Source organism: Mustelus asterias, chromosome 17, assembly GCF_964213995.1.
Source record: "Mustelus asterias chromosome 17, sMusAst1.hap1.1, whole genome shotgun sequence".
Taxonomy (NCBI): domain Eukaryota; kingdom Metazoa; phylum Chordata; class Chondrichthyes; order Carcharhiniformes; family Triakidae; genus Mustelus; species Mustelus asterias.
This window is the reverse complement of record NC_135817.1, coordinates 62,981,002-62,999,137: the sequence shown is the minus strand read 5'-3', so window position 1 is coordinate 62,999,137 and position 18,136 is coordinate 62,981,002. Positions and strand designations below refer to the sequence as shown.

At 44.0% G+C, this 18,136-nt stretch overlaps 1 protein-coding gene across 2 annotated transcripts in view; it reads left to right on the top strand.

The window, feature by feature from the left end:
- Positions 1-18,136, top strand: part of eva1c (eva-1 homolog C (C. elegans)) — a 122,794-nt gene that overhangs the window by 42,727 nt on the left and 61,931 nt on the right. For both annotated transcript variants that reach the window (XM_078232828.1, XM_078232829.1), the window contains exons 3-5: positions 6,110-6,315; positions 10,364-10,487; positions 13,594-13,743. In XM_078232828.1, coding sequence (XP_078088954.1) covers positions 6,110-6,315; positions 10,364-10,487; positions 13,594-13,743 — 480 coding nt within the window. The remainder of the gene's footprint in view (positions 1-6,109; positions 6,316-10,363; positions 10,488-13,593; positions 13,744-18,136) is intronic.

Genomic DNA, 18,136 nt, shown 5'->3' with positions numbered 1-18,136 from the left:
CCATAGAGTCATAAAGTCAGACAGTGCAGAAAAGGCCCTTCAGCCCATCGAGTCTGCACCGATGTTATCTACCAGTAAAGGCTCGCTAATCCCATTTTCCTGCACTTTTCCCACCCATATCCTTAAACGTTATGATATTTCAAGTGCTCATCCAAATATTTTTTAAATGTTGAAAGGTTACCAGCTGCGCCTACCTTCCCAGGCAATGTGTTCCATATTCCCACAACGCTCTGTGTGAAAAGGTTTTTTTCTCAAATCCCCTCTGCCCCTTACCTTAAAACTATGCCCCCCTGTGATTGACCCCTCAAGCAAGGGGAGCAGCTGCTCCCTACTCACCCTGTCCATGTCCCTCATAATCTTATACACCACAATCATGTCCCCCTTCAGCCTTCTCTGCTCTAAAGAAAACAATCCAAGTCTATCCAGTCTCTCCTTTATCGCTCAAATGGTCCATCCCAGGCAGCGTCCTGGTGAACCTCCTCTGTACCCTCTCTAGTGCAATCACATCCTTCAGGTTCCAAATCTTCAGTAACTTGGTGCAGCAAAGTGACTGAATTACTAAGCTGCAAATGGCCGACCAGAAGAGAAATGGCAAATTAAAATTTGAAATTAATTTCTGCCTTTTTACGTCAGGCAAAATTTGCTGAAATATTATTAGGGTGAATTTCCGCACGGGTTTTATTGTTCATGTGCTGTATTTGATGGAAGCACTGCAGAAATCATGGAAAAATGGCATAAATTCCTCTCCCGATTGTCCACAGTGAATTTGGTGGATGAGTCCTGGAAACTTTGGAAAATGGTTGAAATGTGAATTACAATTGTTTCAATGCCAATTTGGCAAGAGGAGCGAAGGTTGATAATAAAAAAGTTGATTCATTGCCTTAAGGGAAATAGTGAAACGTGGAAAGGGGTGATGTCACTCAAAGTGGGATTAGGTAAGCACGTGCCGATTGATGCTACAAATGCTGCAAAAGTACTAAAAATATTTTAAAAACTTTTTGCCTCAGTTTTTACTAAGTGGGAATCAGGTAACTTATTTTGTTCCAAACAGGGAGCTAGAAAATGTTGCAGCGGGAACTTGTAACTCTCACCGCGTTACCATTAGCATGGTTGACAAACAGCAGTGTAGACGTAAAGAATGGTGGCCCAGTGGTTCATACTGCTGCCTCACAGCCAGGGACCCGGGTTCGATTCCCGGCTTGGGTCATCGTCTGTGCACATTCTCCCTGTGTCTGCGTGAGTTTCCTCCTGGTGCTCCGGTTTCCTCCTACAGTCCAAAAGACGTGCTGGTTAGGTGTATTGGCCTTGCTAAATTCTCCCTCAGTGTACCTGAACAGGTGCCGGAGTGTGGTGATTAGGGGAGTTTCACAGTAACTTCATTGCAGGGTTAATATAAGCCTACTTGTGACACTAATAAATAAACTTTAAAAATCTCAGGTTTCAGATTAAATGCACCCGAGATACTTTCCAGAACTAAAGGAGGAAATTGCAGGAACTCTGACACATTTTCCAAACAGCACTGAATACTAAAAAAGTGCCTGGAGACTGGAGAAAGACAGGTGTTACTCTTATGTTTTTAAAACAGTTAGCAGAAGTAACCCAGAAAACTGCAGATTAGCGAGGTTTATGTTGAGTATCGTTGTAATTATAAGAATAAGAATTCAGGAGTATCTGGATACAAGTAAAATCATACAAGGCAGCCCATTTAGTTCCTGAAAGGTCTTGCCAATACAATTCATTGGACTTCTTTGAGGGTGACACAAAGGAACTTGATAAGAATATGACACTGGATATGATATACCAGGATTTCATTATAGTCTTTGATCTACTTCCTTTGGAATAGCTGATACTGCGAATAAAGAATCATAGAAGAATCATAGAATCCCTACAGTGCAGAAGGAGGCCATTCGGCCCATCAAGCCTGCGCCAACAGCAATCCACCCAGGCGCTATCCCCGCAGCCCCATGTATTTATCCCACTAGTCCCCCTGACACCAAGGGGCAATTTAGCATAGTCAATCAGCCTAACCTACACATCTTTGGCATGTGGCAGGAAACGGGCACCCGGAGGAAACCCACGCAGACATGGGAGAACGTGCAAACTCCACACAGACAATGACCCGAGGCTGGAATTGAACCCGGGTCCCTGGCACTATGAGGCAGCAGTGCTTAACCACTATGCCACTGTGCTGCCCCAGTGAAATCACAAATCAGATATCAGTGGAAATATTTTATTATCTATACATAATTAGTTGAATTATAGAATCCAGAGAGTGTTGGCACCGGAATGATCATAAATCAGGCAATACCAATAGAATCACACAAAAGCCTATTTTGGGACCTTTTTGTTTAATATCTTGACAAATGATTTGGAGCTAGGAATCACAAGCAGAGGTTAAATTTTCGGGTGATACAAAGCCATGAACAGCAAAGCTGACAGGGAGGCGATGGGCGAGTGGCATTATTGCTAGACGATTAATCCAGACACTCAGCTCATGTTTTGGGGGACCCAGGTTTGAATCCCGCTATGGCAGATGGTGGAATTTAAATTCAATTTAAAAAATCTGGAATGAAGAATCTACTGGTGACCATGAAACCGTTGTCGATTGTCAGAAAAACCCACCTGGTTCACTAATGTCCTTTAGGGAAGGAAATCTGCTGACATTTCCTGGTCTGACCTACATGTGACTCTAGAGCCACAGCAATATGGTTGACTCTCAAGGGCCATCCAAGGGCGACTAGGGATGGGCAATAAATGCTGGCCAGCCAGTGACGCCCGTGTTCTACGAATGAATTACAAAAAAAAGGATAAGCTGCAGGAGGATTTAAATATACTTGGAAATTGAGTGATTCACCACAAGTGAGCAGGAGCAAGCATCTGAGACAGGGCTGGAGAATTCCTGTCAGAGGGCACAGGCCCCTCCAAGCCCAGCTCAGCTGAACACAGACTCTGAGCCTTGGGGGTGATCGATGAAGAGCATCACTCTGGCCCAAGCGGAGATTGCTGAGGTTTTGTCAGCTTTCTCAAGCGCAACATGCAGCCTTGGAGAGAGATTGGAGGAGCTCTCAGGCCTTTGTGCTGTTGTCTGTTTCCATTGGAAGAGTGGCCAGCTGCATGGAGCATCAGAAGCAGCAGGCAACTGGGGGCATGCTGACCCTCACCCTGCACACTGAGTCTGCCAGCTAAGCCTCATCTAGGCCATTCAGTGACTCACTAACGTGGAGCCAAGTGCTTGCCACCTCATGGCGAGCGGGCTAGTGCGACTGGGCCATGAGAGGGAAGCTGGAGAAAGGGCACATGCAAATGGGGATTTGGCTCAAAGCTCTGCCCCCTCTCCCCACTCCCATCCAATCAGAGCCTGACATCCTGCTTCCCAATGACCAAAGTCTGCCCCTTAGCAGATGGTGGGGCAAACTTTAGTGGTACCCCAAGATTCTAAAACCCGGAAAACGCCAGCCAACAACACTTGAGCAGGGGAATGAGCAGCCAGCCTTTAACTTTACTGAAGCCATGTGGATGTGCAAGAAAATGTCCTGCGAGCAAAAGTCTTTCTTGGCGTGTTTCACAGCGGTGGATGTGGCCTGTCATTGGTCAGCGGTGGGATCTTCTGATCTGCTGCTGTCAATTGGGTTTCCCATTGTACGCACTCTCCCTCCCGCTCCCAGAAAAATCCAGCCCCTGTATGGACAGACTGCCAAGTGCTTAACCCCATCAGTCCCTGACAGCCTCTCGCCGAGTTCAACCTGGCAAATTCCAGCGAGTCCAGGAAAGTCATGGACTGGCCGTCAAAGCCAGAATCCATCATTAAAGCTGCAGTTGATTGGCTTCTAGCCAATTAGACTTGTGGACCCACATCCAAGATGGCGCCAGAGCATCGTGGCTTCTTGTGAGCTGTGCCCAGCATATCCTCTGATTTCTATCTTTTGCTCTTGTTCTACGCTTTTAAAACTCTACTCTAACTCTTATAAACTCTCTAACAATGCTTTAATTCAATCTCTTATGGACCTATCTTATATAAAGTTGATCTTTCTCTACACCCTAACTATGACTATCACACTACATTCTGCACCCTCTCGTTTCCTTCTCTATCAACAGTATGCTTTGTCTGTATAGCGCACAGGAAACAATACTTTTCACTGTGTACTAATACATGTGACAATAATAAATCAAATCAAATCAAATGTTAATAGCAGAATCACCTGTCCCATGGGGATTTCCCACATGTTCATGAACTGGCTCCAATTAGGTGTGAAAGATGATACGATCTGATTATCTTTCCAGAATGCCTGCACTTTTTGATGCTGGTATCAGATTCCCCCCTCCCACAATGGCGGGTTGAACCTTTCCCCAAACCTCAGCTGGGGCACAACTAGCAATTTATTAACATCCCCACTTTAGTACCATACTCCATGAAGTTCCGGTTACCATATGATTCTGCTTTCAACGTGCTTGATCAACTTGCCCTACCACCTTCAACTAAAAAAAACAGAAAATGTTGGAAAAACTCAGTAGATCTGGCAACTCTGACGAAGAGTCGGGTGGACTCAAAACGTTAACTCTGCTTCTTTCTCCACAGATGCTGCCAGATCTGCTGAGGTTTTCTAGCATTTTCTGTTTTTATTTTACCTTGGTACACGTGCCCTCAGGTCTCTGTATTTTTGCATATGCTTTAAAATTGTATCATTGTGTTCACCTTGCCTCACCTCACTCTTTCTTTTACTAATGGCGGAAAGAGAATGGATCCAGGCATATTGAAAAAAAAGTTGACGTGTGGCATTGCAAATTCTACCTTATACGGCGGTAGTCTTATCTCTGCATCTTTTAGTGAAAAGTTTTTTGCAACTTGCTTGGTAGGTTGAACTAGGATGATTTACTATTTATTCTCAGGCCTTAACACTAATTAAAGTAATTTTTCTTTAAGTGATTGCCAAAGATTTATTGCAACCAAAGAGTATCTGGCTCTTGGCCTTGGGGCTACATTTCAGACTTGATTTTGCCACGATAATGTTGATGAATGGGTGAATTAATGAAATGGATGAAAAGGCATACTGTAAATAGGGTATCCATATCTGACTACCCTACTATCGTTCTTGCTATTAGTCTGTTGGTTAAATTATCACTAAGCAAAGGCTTGGTAATATGATACGACTCAACTGTATATGAAATCAACTGTAAGTTATTGTAATTGTTTTCCTGGTAAGTGGTCTACTTGTTAGTGTAATGATGGTTACATTACGTCAAAGCTCAGTGATATTATGTTGTTAACATCCATTGCTTCTGTTTTTCCTGTGACACATGGGGCAGTTATAACCTCAGAAAATGGGCAGGTGTGGGAAGTTGCTTGTGTTAAAAATCTAAACCTCGGCCCCAACCCAGCTCCAGTGCCCCCCACCTCTGGTTTGAGGGGAGGCAGGATGGGGGGGGAGGCAGGATGGGAGGTAGGCACTCAACCAGCTCCCAGGAGGATTGCCACTTTAAATATAAGGCTGCCCACTTTATTTCTAATCCTGGATGGCTGAGTTTCCTCGGGAAAGCGACAGGGAGGCGAGGACAGTCAGATCCAGGAAGTAAGCGCCAACACCAACATTCAGACATCTCCCCCCCCACCCCCCCCCCCCCCCCCCCCACCCTCAAACTCTCCCCCCGCCCCTGCCATTCACAACCATCCCACGCCACCACAGGTCTCCCATCATCCTTCCCAAGCTACCAATTCATACCTGATGCTTCCAATATCTGACATTCTTCAGACACTCCCGATTCCCACCCACCCCGCAACTGAAGTGGAAACCCTAACCCTCCTCCCTCCTCGAATCCCGGGGTTAATTCCTCCCACTGCATCGCAGCCCAGCCCACCAGCCGGGCTCAGACTTAGTCCTGCACCCTTCATCCAGTTTTTCTGACTTTACTGGAAGCCAGGCCTATCCATCAGACCTCCAGGTGGCAAAGCTGTCATTAATATCACACCCATGCTGTGAATTTAATAGCCCACAACATGCAGGTTAACCCTGACATCTGGGTTTGTGCTGCCAATGAATCAGAAAATTAAAAACTTCTTCCCCCATAACTTTCTTCAAATATCCAATACTGTTCTTTTTTTTTGTTCCTGTAGATTACTTATCCAAAGTTTTGCGACGCCATACGGAGCAAGCTTGTGATGGTGGCCACCTAAACCTATATTGTCCTCGAGACACAACGATAAGTATACAGTCAACGTTTTATGGACGCAAGGTGCCAAGTTCCCTTTTGTGCCCTGGTTTACACCCCAGAAGTGCGATGGGAGAAAATCTAAACTGCACAGCGCCGACTACTTTACAAGTACGGCAAGAATTTATTATGTATTTCTTATTGTCCTAACAATGGAACATAAAAATAACAGTAAGAGCAACAATTGTACCCTAAAGTTATGTTAATAGTAGTCATCTTTTAAGATTACTATCTCCTTGGATGATGTTGCTTCAGCATCTGCTAAATCTATTAGAATCAGTGGGGTAAAGTTTCTAGTCCCACTCGCTGCAAGAATCGTCGCGGGCGGGACTGGAAAATTTACCCCATTGAAAGGTCCATTGACCTCAGGTGGGAATTTCCAGTCTTGGGATAGGTGGGACTAGAAAATCCCACTCAGTGAGTTTCAACTGAAGTCAGAATTCGCAAGCCATCAAATGTTGTGTGGGACTTACCAAGCTTTATTAATTTTTTAACTAAACCGGTATTTTACCCGACAAATCGGGTTTGCACGGCGTGGCTCATGGACTAACTTTTTAAGATACCGGGCGGGATTCTCCGGTCTCGTCCGTGGCGGGACCCATTCCGAGTGAGAACGGAAAATGTGGCGTTCCAGCCAAACCTCAATTCACCCTCAGCGGCACTGGAAAATCCCAGCCGCGAACGAGAATGGAAGATTTTTGTCCGTTTCCAGTTTTGGCTGCGTCACTTTTTATGTCATGACATCAAGAGTGGCCAATCTCTTTTGTCCATGGTCTGAAATATGGCAACCTTTAAAAACTAAGTCAATCAATTTCAGCACTTTTAAGTGGCTGAGACATTTTACTAACCCAATTGACCAACCCAACATTAATACAGGGGTGACAAAAAAGTTAGAGTAACCAAAATATGTCTATCTTGTATGGCTTGCTATAAACCTGCGGTGTTATAAAACTGCTTTTCTGCCTTTGACAGAACAAGTAGCATAATATCCAGTTTAACTTCGAAGCAACTGACTTGTGGTATAGATAATGTTACCAGGGATGATGGATTACGGTTATGAAAATAAACTTGAGGACTATTTTTTCTGCAACAAAGGAGGTTGATAGGTGACCTAATAGAGATCTTTATGTTAGGATATGATAAACATGAACCAGAAAAGTGTGTTTCTCCTTACAGATTCAGGGCTCGTACCTTGTGGTAGTTGCAGATACGATACTATTTATCACTGGGTGTGAGAATTCTGGGCTTCTTGTGTAAGCCAGGAAGGAGTGGACTTGAGTACTCAGAAACTCACGTCGCCACATAGGGTGGGATTTTCCAGCCGCACTCAGCCTGAAACTGGAAAATCCCGCCCGAGGTCAATGGACCTTTCAATGGTCCACCCCTCGCCTGCTGCGATTCTCATGGCAGGCGGAAGGGGAAAATTCACCCCATAATATCAGTGTCCCTGTCTCTCTTGTTCTCTTGCAAGCATGTGTGCATTCCCAGGCACAGATGTAAAGGGGTAGAGTTTGCAGTCCTGTTTCGAGACCGCACAGAATTGGAACTAGGAAACAAAAATGGCCTCTGAGCGTAAAGGTACAATTACCGCTTCCATTTCCATTTCTGAGTAATTTGAATGTTGTGGGAAAGGAGTGGGTCAGGAATACCACATACTGCTGCTTAGATGTTACCAGAGCCATTCTGAAAGTGAGCATTTCAGACCTCCTGCAATTTTTAACAATAGCCATGTTTTGGGAAGCCTTTCTGAATCACATCTGCAGTATGGAGGAGTGAACTATGGATTAGAAGGTTTCAGATGCATTAAAATAAATTATCCACTGGATTTTCCAGTCCCGCCCGCGACGATTCTTGCAGCGAGTGGGACTAGAAACTTTACCCCACTGATTCTAATAGATTTAGCAGATGCTGAAGCAACATCATCCAAGGAGATAGTAATCTTAAAAGATGACTACTATTAACATAACTTTAGGGTACAATTGTTGCTCTTACTGTTATTTTTATGTTCCATTGAAAAGTGCTATTTGAAAATCATGTTGAAAATCAAATAGCACTTTGAAAAGTGCTATTTGAAAATCATGTTGAAAATCCTGCTTAAAAAACAACAGCGGGGGTTATTCTGGTTTTGACGCAAATTCGGCACTTACAATGTTTTTGGGAGAATCGCCACCATAAATTTTTCAAAAATAATAATAGTTTTTCTTGCATGTATACAAGTGCTGTTGGTGTATTTTGACAAATGTATAGCCTTTTCAAAGTGGCTAATGTTCTTTAAGTCACTACTCAAGTGATGTATGTTTATTTTGACAATTAATTGAGCTTTGCAAAGATTTCCAAAACTTTTATTGTAGGACATAAGTTCTGTTTATAAAATGTACATGAAGAAATTTGTGTGGGGGCAAAAGGGGTAGGGGTGAAGGAGGGGTGAGAGGGTTGGGGGTAAAAATGGTGAAGAGGTAGAGGTTGAGCAGTGTAGAGTGAAGTGGGGTGGGAGGTCAAGGGAGTGAGGGTGATGACTGTGGCGGCATGGTGGCACAGTGGCTAGCACTGCTGCTTCACAACACCAGGGACCCGGGTTCAATTCCTGCATCGCGTGACTGTCTGTGTGGAGTTTGCACATTCTACCTGTGTCTGCATGGGTTTCCTTGGGGTGCTCCAGTTTCCTCCCACAGTCCCAAGATGTGCGGGTTAGGTTGATTGGCCACCCTAAATTGCCCCTTAGTGTCAGGACGATTAGAAGGGTAAATATATGGGGTTACGGGGATAGGACCTGGGTGGGATTGTTGTCGGTGCAGTCTCGATAGGCCAAATGACCCCTTTCTGCACTGTCGATTCTATGCTGACGGGGGGGTTGTGTAGTGATCTGATGAGCTGCTCCAATATTCCTATGAATGGAGGTGGATCTTTTAACCTGACTACCTCAGCATCAGCCTGCATCTGTCTTTGGTGGCAAGCTCAAATCCACCTCTTTTGCCATCCAAAAAATGATTACCCCATCTGCTAGCACTGCCTCCTTCGACACTGAGAAAGTTCCTGCTTCCTACTGCCCCCCCACCCCCCCCACCCCATGTTGAAAATATGGTCCCACATGTACAGTTTTCACTCACAATCAGATTACTCATTTACAACGTGGAGATATTTCTTTTTTTTCTGGATGAAGGTTTGTTTTCATTTTACGTTCATGATTAGGCATACTTTTCCCATGCCCAAGGCAGAGGAGGAATTCAACTGTCAAGCAAAGTAGAATAGAAATCCAAATACCACCAGCTTCACATCCCCAGACACCCAGAGGGACTGGAATTGGCAAGAAGAGAAAAATTAAACTTGGATTGGTGGCTATTTGCCAGCAAACAGTGAGTGACCACATAGCACGCCATTCAGGATTATGTGTCTTGGATGGATGTTAAGTTGGCTTGCTTATGTTAGGGATAGAGGCTGCATCTATTAAGGGCACAGACAATAAAGGCAGCTTAGGGTAGGTATGAACAGTAAATCCAGACTAGGTTTGTCTTGGACAATGGTTGGGTGAAACAGAGACACTGGCTGGAATTCTCCCGCCGCTCACTGTCTGCCGTCACTGCAACCGAGGACGGGGAATTTTGTGCGCAGCCAAATCTCCATTCACTGCAGCGGGGCTGGTGAATCCCAACTGTGGGCGCGGGTCGGAGAAACCGGCCCACTCTCTGGACTCTAGACGCTCCCATGTTTTTGGAGGTAAAGGAGATTTGGGATGAGCGAAGAAGCTATAGGCAAATCAGGACCTAGCTGTGTGGGAGAATTTGTTTTAGTAGAAAACTAACAATTAAATTAAAACTAAAGAAAAATAAAATGAAGGCTGCTGCCTGTAGGTTTGTAGAAGTCACATTTAAACATATCTTTCAAAAAATACTGGCCTCAATCGAAGTGATGTTTAATCATCTTAATCTTTATTGCCAAAATAGAACCACAAGCATATTGTGTAACTTTTACTTTAGCATGATAAGCTTTTGAGACTATTGCTTTCTTGTTTAAAATTTTTTTTTTTTAAAGTTCTTGACGCTTTTATATTGTGAAAGCTGTTTAGATCATACTTTCAATCCAAAGGTAATTCATGGGTCTGTTGCTTTCAGATAATTCCCTTTATTCCTGAACCATGTCTTCTTGCTTTCATTCTTGCCAGAAAATACTGGATGAATGCCAGGATCAGCAATCCTGCCGGCTTCTAGTCAATAGACGTGTTTTTGGACTTGACCCTTGTCCAGGCACCAGCAAGTACCTCCTTGTGTCCTACAAGTGCAAACCCAGTAAGTAATACATCCCTGCTTAATGAATGCACATTTTCTACTGCAACCTTTCAGTTCAAGTTTCGCAGAGCGATTAGTGGAAATTGTATATTTAGAGTTATTTATTTTATCTGGTTTAAGTGATAGTGTTAACTAAAGCTTCTCTTATTCATAGCAAATTTATAAAAATCTATTAATTTTGCCCCTTAATCTAGTTTGCTCATTCAGATTTAAATAGCTGTGAGCCAATGCAATGGTATCCACTTTCATTCATTTATCTAATTCTATCTTCTTCCTGGTGAGGATGACAGGCAATTCTCCAAGGGACTTCCCACTGAAAAGGAACACGGGTTAGCAATTTGGCACCACAATATTGTAGCCCTTTCTCTGATTGTGTTCCCATTGGAAATGCATTTTATAAGCTATTCTCAGTGGGAAGGTGGAGTGATTTAACAGGAAACATAGAATAGGACAGCGCATGAACAGGCACTTCAGCTCACGATGTTGGGCCGAACATGACGCCATTTGGATGGTGATTTTCTTTTCCATCTCACCAGGATGGCCTCCATGTTTCTAAATATGTGTTTTTAAAATTAATTTATGGGACATGAGCATCACTGGCTGGCCAGCATTTTTATTGCCCATCCCTAGTTTCCAGAGGGCAGTGGAGAGTCAACCACCTTGCTGTGGCTCTGGAGTCACATGTATGTCAGGCCAGGTAAGGACAGCAGATTTCCTTCCCTGAAGGACATTAGTGAATCAGATGGGTTTTTCGGACAATAGTCATCAGTAGATTCTTGATTCCAGACATTTTTTATTGAATTCAAATTCCACCATCCGCCGTGGCGGGATTCGAACCCGGGTCCCCAGAACATAAGCTGAGTTTCTGGATTAGTAGTCGAGTGATAATACCGCTCGGCCATCGCCAAGCATATCTACCAGTTTTTGTGAGTGTGACCAAATGAGCCAAAATGAAAGCAATTTTATTGGAAGGCTTTTGGATTTTTTTCTTCCAATAGTTTTTGCGTTTTAAGCAGTGAATTATTGGTGATGAGAAATGGAACACATTTCTGTTTTGGTCACATTTGGTCAGCATAAAATATGAGGCTAGATATTGCATGACTCCCCACTTTGCCCACCAATTTACCCTAGCTTCAATCTCAGTCGATTGCACTGATGAGACATTTTCTAGTTTGCACACCAGTGATCTTGTGGCCTCTCTAAATAGGATTACCAAACAGATTCAGCATTTCCCTATTCGGTGGCACAGTGGTTAGCACTACTGTCTCATAGCGCCAGGGACCCGGGTTCGATTCCAGGCTTGGGTCACTGTCTGTGTGGAGTCTGCACGTTCTCCCCGTGTCTTCGTGAGTTTCCTCCGGTTTCCTCCCACAGTCTGAAAGATTTGCTGGTTAGGTGCATTGACCCGAACAGGCGCCATACCATGGTGACGAGGGGAATTTCACAGTAACTTCATTGCAGTGTTAATATAAGCCTTTCTTGTGACTAATAAATAAACTTTTAGTTAATGGTCATTAAAAACTGGCTGTATCTGCTTCAAACTCACAGAACATGTAGGAAAAATAGACTTTCCTCCAATCAGTGCAGGTTAGGTTTGAGTCCAAGAAATAAAGGTACAGTGTATTAATCTCATTGTGTCATCCAAATCCTTTGATTTACATTTTTGCAGTGACTATCAGCTCATTTTATTTTAGAAACAATTGGTTTTTAGAACCAATAAGGGTGGCAGGGTGGCACAGTGGTTAACACTGCTGCCTCACAGCACCAGGGAGCCGGGTTTGATACCCAGCTCGGGTCACTGTCTGTCTGTGCGGAGTTTGCACATTCTCCCCATGTCTGCGTGGCTTTCCTCCGGGTGCTCCGGTTTCCTCCCAAAGACGTGGTTAGGTGCTTTGGCCATGCTAAATTCTCCCTCAGTGTATCCAAACAGGTGCCGGAATGTAGCGACTAGGGGATTTTCACAGTAACTTCATTGCAGTAAGCTGTGAGCCAATGCAGTGATATCTACTTTCATTGCTGTAAGCCTACTTGTGACTAATAAATAAACATTGTCCCTCATGGAAATTGTACAGTCTCATGAAGCCATGTATTCCAGAAGCAGCATGAAAGCTGTGGCAAGAGAAGAAATTTATGTCATTGGTTAGCACTGCTGCCTCACAGCACCAGGGATCCGGGTTCAATTCCCGGCTTGGGTGACTGTGCGGAGTCTACACGTTCTCCCCGTGTCTGCATGGGTTTCCTACGGGTGCTCCAGTTTCCTCCCACAGTCCGAAAGACATGCTGGTTAGGTGCATTGGCCATGCTAAACTCTCCGTCAGTGTACCCGAACAGGCACTGGTGTGTGGTGACTAGGGGAATTTCACAGTTACTACCTTGCAATGTTAATGTAAGCCTATTTGTGACCAATAAATAAACTTTAACTTGAATGATAGCCAGTTTATAACTATATTCCTCAGCTCAGTCTTAAATGGCCTATCCCTGATTCTGAGACTGTGTTCCCTGGTTTTAGATTAATCAGCCAAGAGTAACATCCTATCCACGTGTAGCCCGGAAGAATTTTGTAACTATCAGCGAGATCACCTCTCATTCTTTGAAACTCTAGAGGACGGAGGAACAGAGATCACAACTTGTGTCAAGAAAATTTCAGACTGATTCCAGAGCGTTCTCCACACACCAGATTGATCAACAAATTGCCTAGACTTTTAAAAATGATAGCGGAGGCAAAAACCATGAAAGCACTTCAGAAGCAATTGAACGACATGATCCTGAGGCAGGGTTTATCTAAATTGAGGAGTTAAGATAGGATTTACGGCCTTTTATATCCATTTTCATCTTGTGTGTTCTGCATTTCACATGCAACAAATATTATCACACGGTGAAAAGAAACTGCACAGAGCAGTTAATAACAGTTGCCAAGTTAATGAAAAGATCCACTTTAAATCTTGCTACTGTGTAGGTGAAAAGAGAAATGGCAAGTTTTAGATATAATCTGTGTATAGTATAGAACCAAGAGTTTTATGTTGGGAAAAGAAATTGCATTTGTTGCAATCAGTCGGACAGACAGAATTTTAATCACAGTGATTTCACGTTGTGTCCTTTCTCACAGATGAGTACAAAAGCAAAGTAGCCTGCGAGGGCAAGGAACTTAGACTTCGCTGTAAAAACTCTACATTGATTAACATCTATTCTGCAACATATGGCAAAATGATAAATGGAAATAAGGCTTGCCCTTCAAACCTTAAACTGCCTGATATAGGTAAGTTACTCAGAGGTTTCACCTGTACTTATCTATTCATTTATTTCATCTATGAGGGCGGCACGGTGGTTAGCACTGCTGCCTCACAGTGCCAGCACCCGGGTTCGATTCCCGGCTTGGGTCACCGTCTGTGCAGAGTCTACACGTTCTCCCTGTGTCTGCGTGGGTTTCCTCCGGGTGCTCCGGTTTCCTCCCACAGTCCAAAGACATGCTGGTTAGGTGCATTGGCCATGCAAAATTCTCCCTCAGTGTACCCGAACAGGCGCCAGAGTGTGGCGACTAGGGGATTTTCACAGTAACTTCATTGCATTATGAATATAAGCCTACTTGTGATGAATAAACAAACTTTACTTTTTATTTAACACACATTATCGATATATTCATTTAATAAAATGTGACGCATTTGTTGCTAATGGCTGCACATTGTGGAAAATTCGTGATAGCAGTTTTGAGGATGTAAATATAAAACCTTGAAATACGCTTTTCTCTGAAAGGTAAGCATCAAGTCTAATTCGATGTCAATTCAAGCTAAAAGTTTATAAGGGTCGGTTTCCTTAATTGCCTTCATTATAAATGGAAATGACGATGTAATGATTATATTACTTAACCCGTAATCCACAGAACGAGGCTCAAATTCTATCATGGGCAGATGGAGAAATTGGATTAAATTCAAAAAATAACCTGGAAATAACAAGCTTTTTTTTATTCATTTGTGGGACATGGGTGTCGCTGGCTGGCCAGCCTTTATTGCCGTATCCCTAATCGCCCTTGAATCGAGTGGCTGGCTCAGCCATTTCAGAGGGCAGTTAGGAGTCGACCACACATTGCTGTGTTCTAGAGTCACATGTAGGCCAGACCAGGTGAGGACAACAGATTTCCTCCCCTAAAGGACATTAATGAACCAGATGGGTTTCTCCGACAATCGTTTCATGGTCATCAGTAGATTCTTAATTCCTGATGATTTTTATTGAATTCAAATTCCACTATCTGCCGTGGCGGGATTCGAACCCGGGTCCCCAGAACATTTAGCTGAGTTTCTGGATTAATAGTCTAGCAATAACACCACTAGGCCATCGCCTCCCCGGCTACTTATATGATCCACTATTGTCCTTTATAGAAGGAAACCTGCTGCCCTGATCTGGTCTGGCTTATTTGATCAACCAGTTTCACCCCTATGTGATTGACACGCGACTGACCCACTAGCATTCCCTGGGCTATGAATGTTGGCCTTGCTGGTGATGCCCACATCCTGAGAATGAAACTGCAGATGATATCACACAACCCTAATCATGTTATCAATCTGGCGATGGCCTCCCTCAACGAAACTTTTAAATCCCTGCTGGTATCATCACTTGGAGGCATTGAAGCCATCAAATTGGCATCCAAGATGCCAAAGCCTGTATTCCTACCTACACTCCATCATATATGTGCACTGATTGTAAGTTGGGTCATTTTCTTGATGACGCTCATGCACCTAATGAGGCTGCTGGCAGGACAACAGAAAATTTTCCATTAGGATGGAAACAGTAAACTGTGAGGGTACGTCGCTGGCCCAGAGCTATCACACCCCCAGTGGGCCTTGGGAACACCTGGAACAGGAAGCAGTCGGGATCAGCATACCTGTTCCTCCCGGCTCTGCAATCAGGTAGGTCACGGAATTTAACTTTTGGGTGGCCCGTTTAAAGCCACTGGTTTGCTTGCTGTGAAGCTAAAACAAACTGACCCAATTGGTGCACTGCCAGCTTCAGCCATGCCCCTGGAATGCCTACTGAGCAATTCAATGCAGCATGGCGGGTGGGGTGTGACTGGCATGGAACGAATGCCGGTATGCTGCTGGTTATATGAGTCATCCAGTTTTATGCCTGTAAAACAGACAGATACAATCCAATTTCTGGCCACAGATTTATGTTGCAGTTGGGCAGAGAGTGTAGCTTGCATTGCATTCCACAGATCCTGCTCTTGGTTTCCAAGTAAAACAATTCCTCAAGACTGGTCAAGCCCTTGATAGGAGATTTAGTTTCTTTGGTGCTTCAATGCTAACAGTTGAGCCCAGGCTATTGAATTGAGTATCAGTAATTGGATAAGTAAAGTTATTTTGGCAGTGTTAAACTGGGGTTCATTTCAAAGTAACTTTGACTTCTGAAAATTGAATTTTCCTGTTTGCACAACTCGTACTTTAAAGGAGTTTTCTCGAGATTCGAACCTGGAAAAATCTCGATAGTTTTCAAGCTGTTTTGATTTGGCCTTGCTGAGACACAGTTAGTGTACGTGTTATATTATACCCTGAATGTACAATAGGCCCATTTATTGTCTTTGGATTATACGTTATAAAGTGTGTTAATGTACAGAATTTGTTATAAATAGGCAATTGAGTTTGTTGAATAATATCATGTGCCAGCCACACGCATAAAATTAAACTATCTTTCTGAACACGAGTCCTGTACATTTCATCGTCCATTGCAGATCACTGATGAGAAATCCATTGCTCAAGTTGCCTGACTCTCTTAGCTGAAGGAAGCGGCAACATGGGCTATAAGAAATTACAAATGTCAATTTTAGAAAACAATGTGACAGGACGCTTTGCCTTGTTGAAGAGTTCACAGGTGAGTTAAGTACCTTGGATGGATAAGGAGAAGGCTGAGTTACAGAATACCCAGGGTTGTGGTGAACAGGTGTTTCTCAGGCTGGAAGAAGATGGACCTTCAAGACACATGGCAATGCAGAATTGCTGAGCAGAAACTGATAGCCAAGTTCCACACACATGAGGACAGCCTCAAACGGGATCTTGGGTTCATGTCACACTACATGTAACCCCCATCATTTGGCCTGGGCTTGCAAAATCCTACTAACTGTCCTGGCTTGAGACAATTCCATTATCCCCTTTTCCACTCGCATTGTCTGTACCTGTAAAGACTCGCATTCCAACCATTATCTTGCAATTGAGTCTGTGTCTATACATGCTCTGTTTGTGAACCCAACTCTCCACTCACCTGATGAAGGAGCAGCGCTCCAAAAACTTGTGCTACCAGATAAACCTGTTGAACTTTAACCTGGTGTTGTGAGACTTTTACTGTGCCCACCCCAGTCCAATGCCGGCACCTCCACATCATGGAAGATGTATAATGGAGCGCCCAAGGATTTGGTTTAAGGACCAATGCTTTTCTTGATCTACAGTAATGGTCTAGAATTGGATGGGCAGGGCACAGTTTCAAAATGTGCAGATGGTACAAAATTTAGAAATGTTGTGGATTAAGAACATAAGAACCAGGAGCAGGAGTAGGCCATCTGGCCCCTCGAGCCTGCTCCGCCATTCAATAAGATCATGGCTGATCTTTTCATGGATTCAGCTCCACTTACCCGCCCGCTCACCATAACCCTTAATTCCTTTACTGTTCAAAAATTTATCTATCCTTACCTTAAAAACATTCAATAAAGTAGCCTCAACTGCTTCACTGGGCAGGGAATTCCACAGATTCACAACCCTTTGTGTGAAGAAGTTCCTCCTCAACTCAGTCCTAAATCTGCTTCCCCTTTTTTTGAGGCTATGCCCCCCAGTTCTAGTTTCACCCGCCAGTGGAAACAACTTCTCTGCTTCTATCTTATCTATTCCCTTCATAATATTATGATTGTGAAGAGGAAGGTGATAGACATCAGGAGGACATAGGCTAGTGGAATGGGTGGACATGTGGCAATGAAACTTAATGCAGAGAAGTGTGAATTTTGGTTGAAAGATCAGGAAGAGGCCATATAAAATTAAGGATGCAATTCCAAAGGAAGTGCAGGGACAGAGGGACCTCAGGTATTTGTGCACAGATCAGCTGAGTTTTCCCAGCCAGGACTGGCGTGTTCAGTGACATCATCGGGAAATCACATGAGAAGACCTTCGTCATGTTTTCTAGTGCGGCCACACACTGGAATCATCCCCCACATCAAATATCAGTCCCACATCAACATGAGTTCAGAATGGCATGATTTGGAACTGCCTTTAAAAGTCATGCACTTGGTGACCTGGGCTTCGAGGGGAACTCGGAGGTGAGTGCGCACAATGTAACGCAGCACTTGCGAGGATCCCCCATAGCAATTCAAAGAAGTGGTGCTGCGGATGTGGGAGCGGGTGGGGTCACAGACAAGTGTCCAAAGTGGCTTCTTCCCAGCTACATTCAATACAGTGCTGGGGAAAGGGCTCCTGGCAAGTAAAAGGGCAAGGCTGCACCAAGGAGAGCCTTGGGGCAAGGGCTCCAGTGCGGGTTGTAAGGGGGTGGGAGCATGGTAGCACAGACTAAAGGAAATACGCAAGCACATGACAGGGGGAGGCAGGGGGTGAAGAAATTGGCCATGCACTTGGAGAAGCATTTCAGGATTGAACATTCTTCCCTGGCTGAGACCGTTCAGC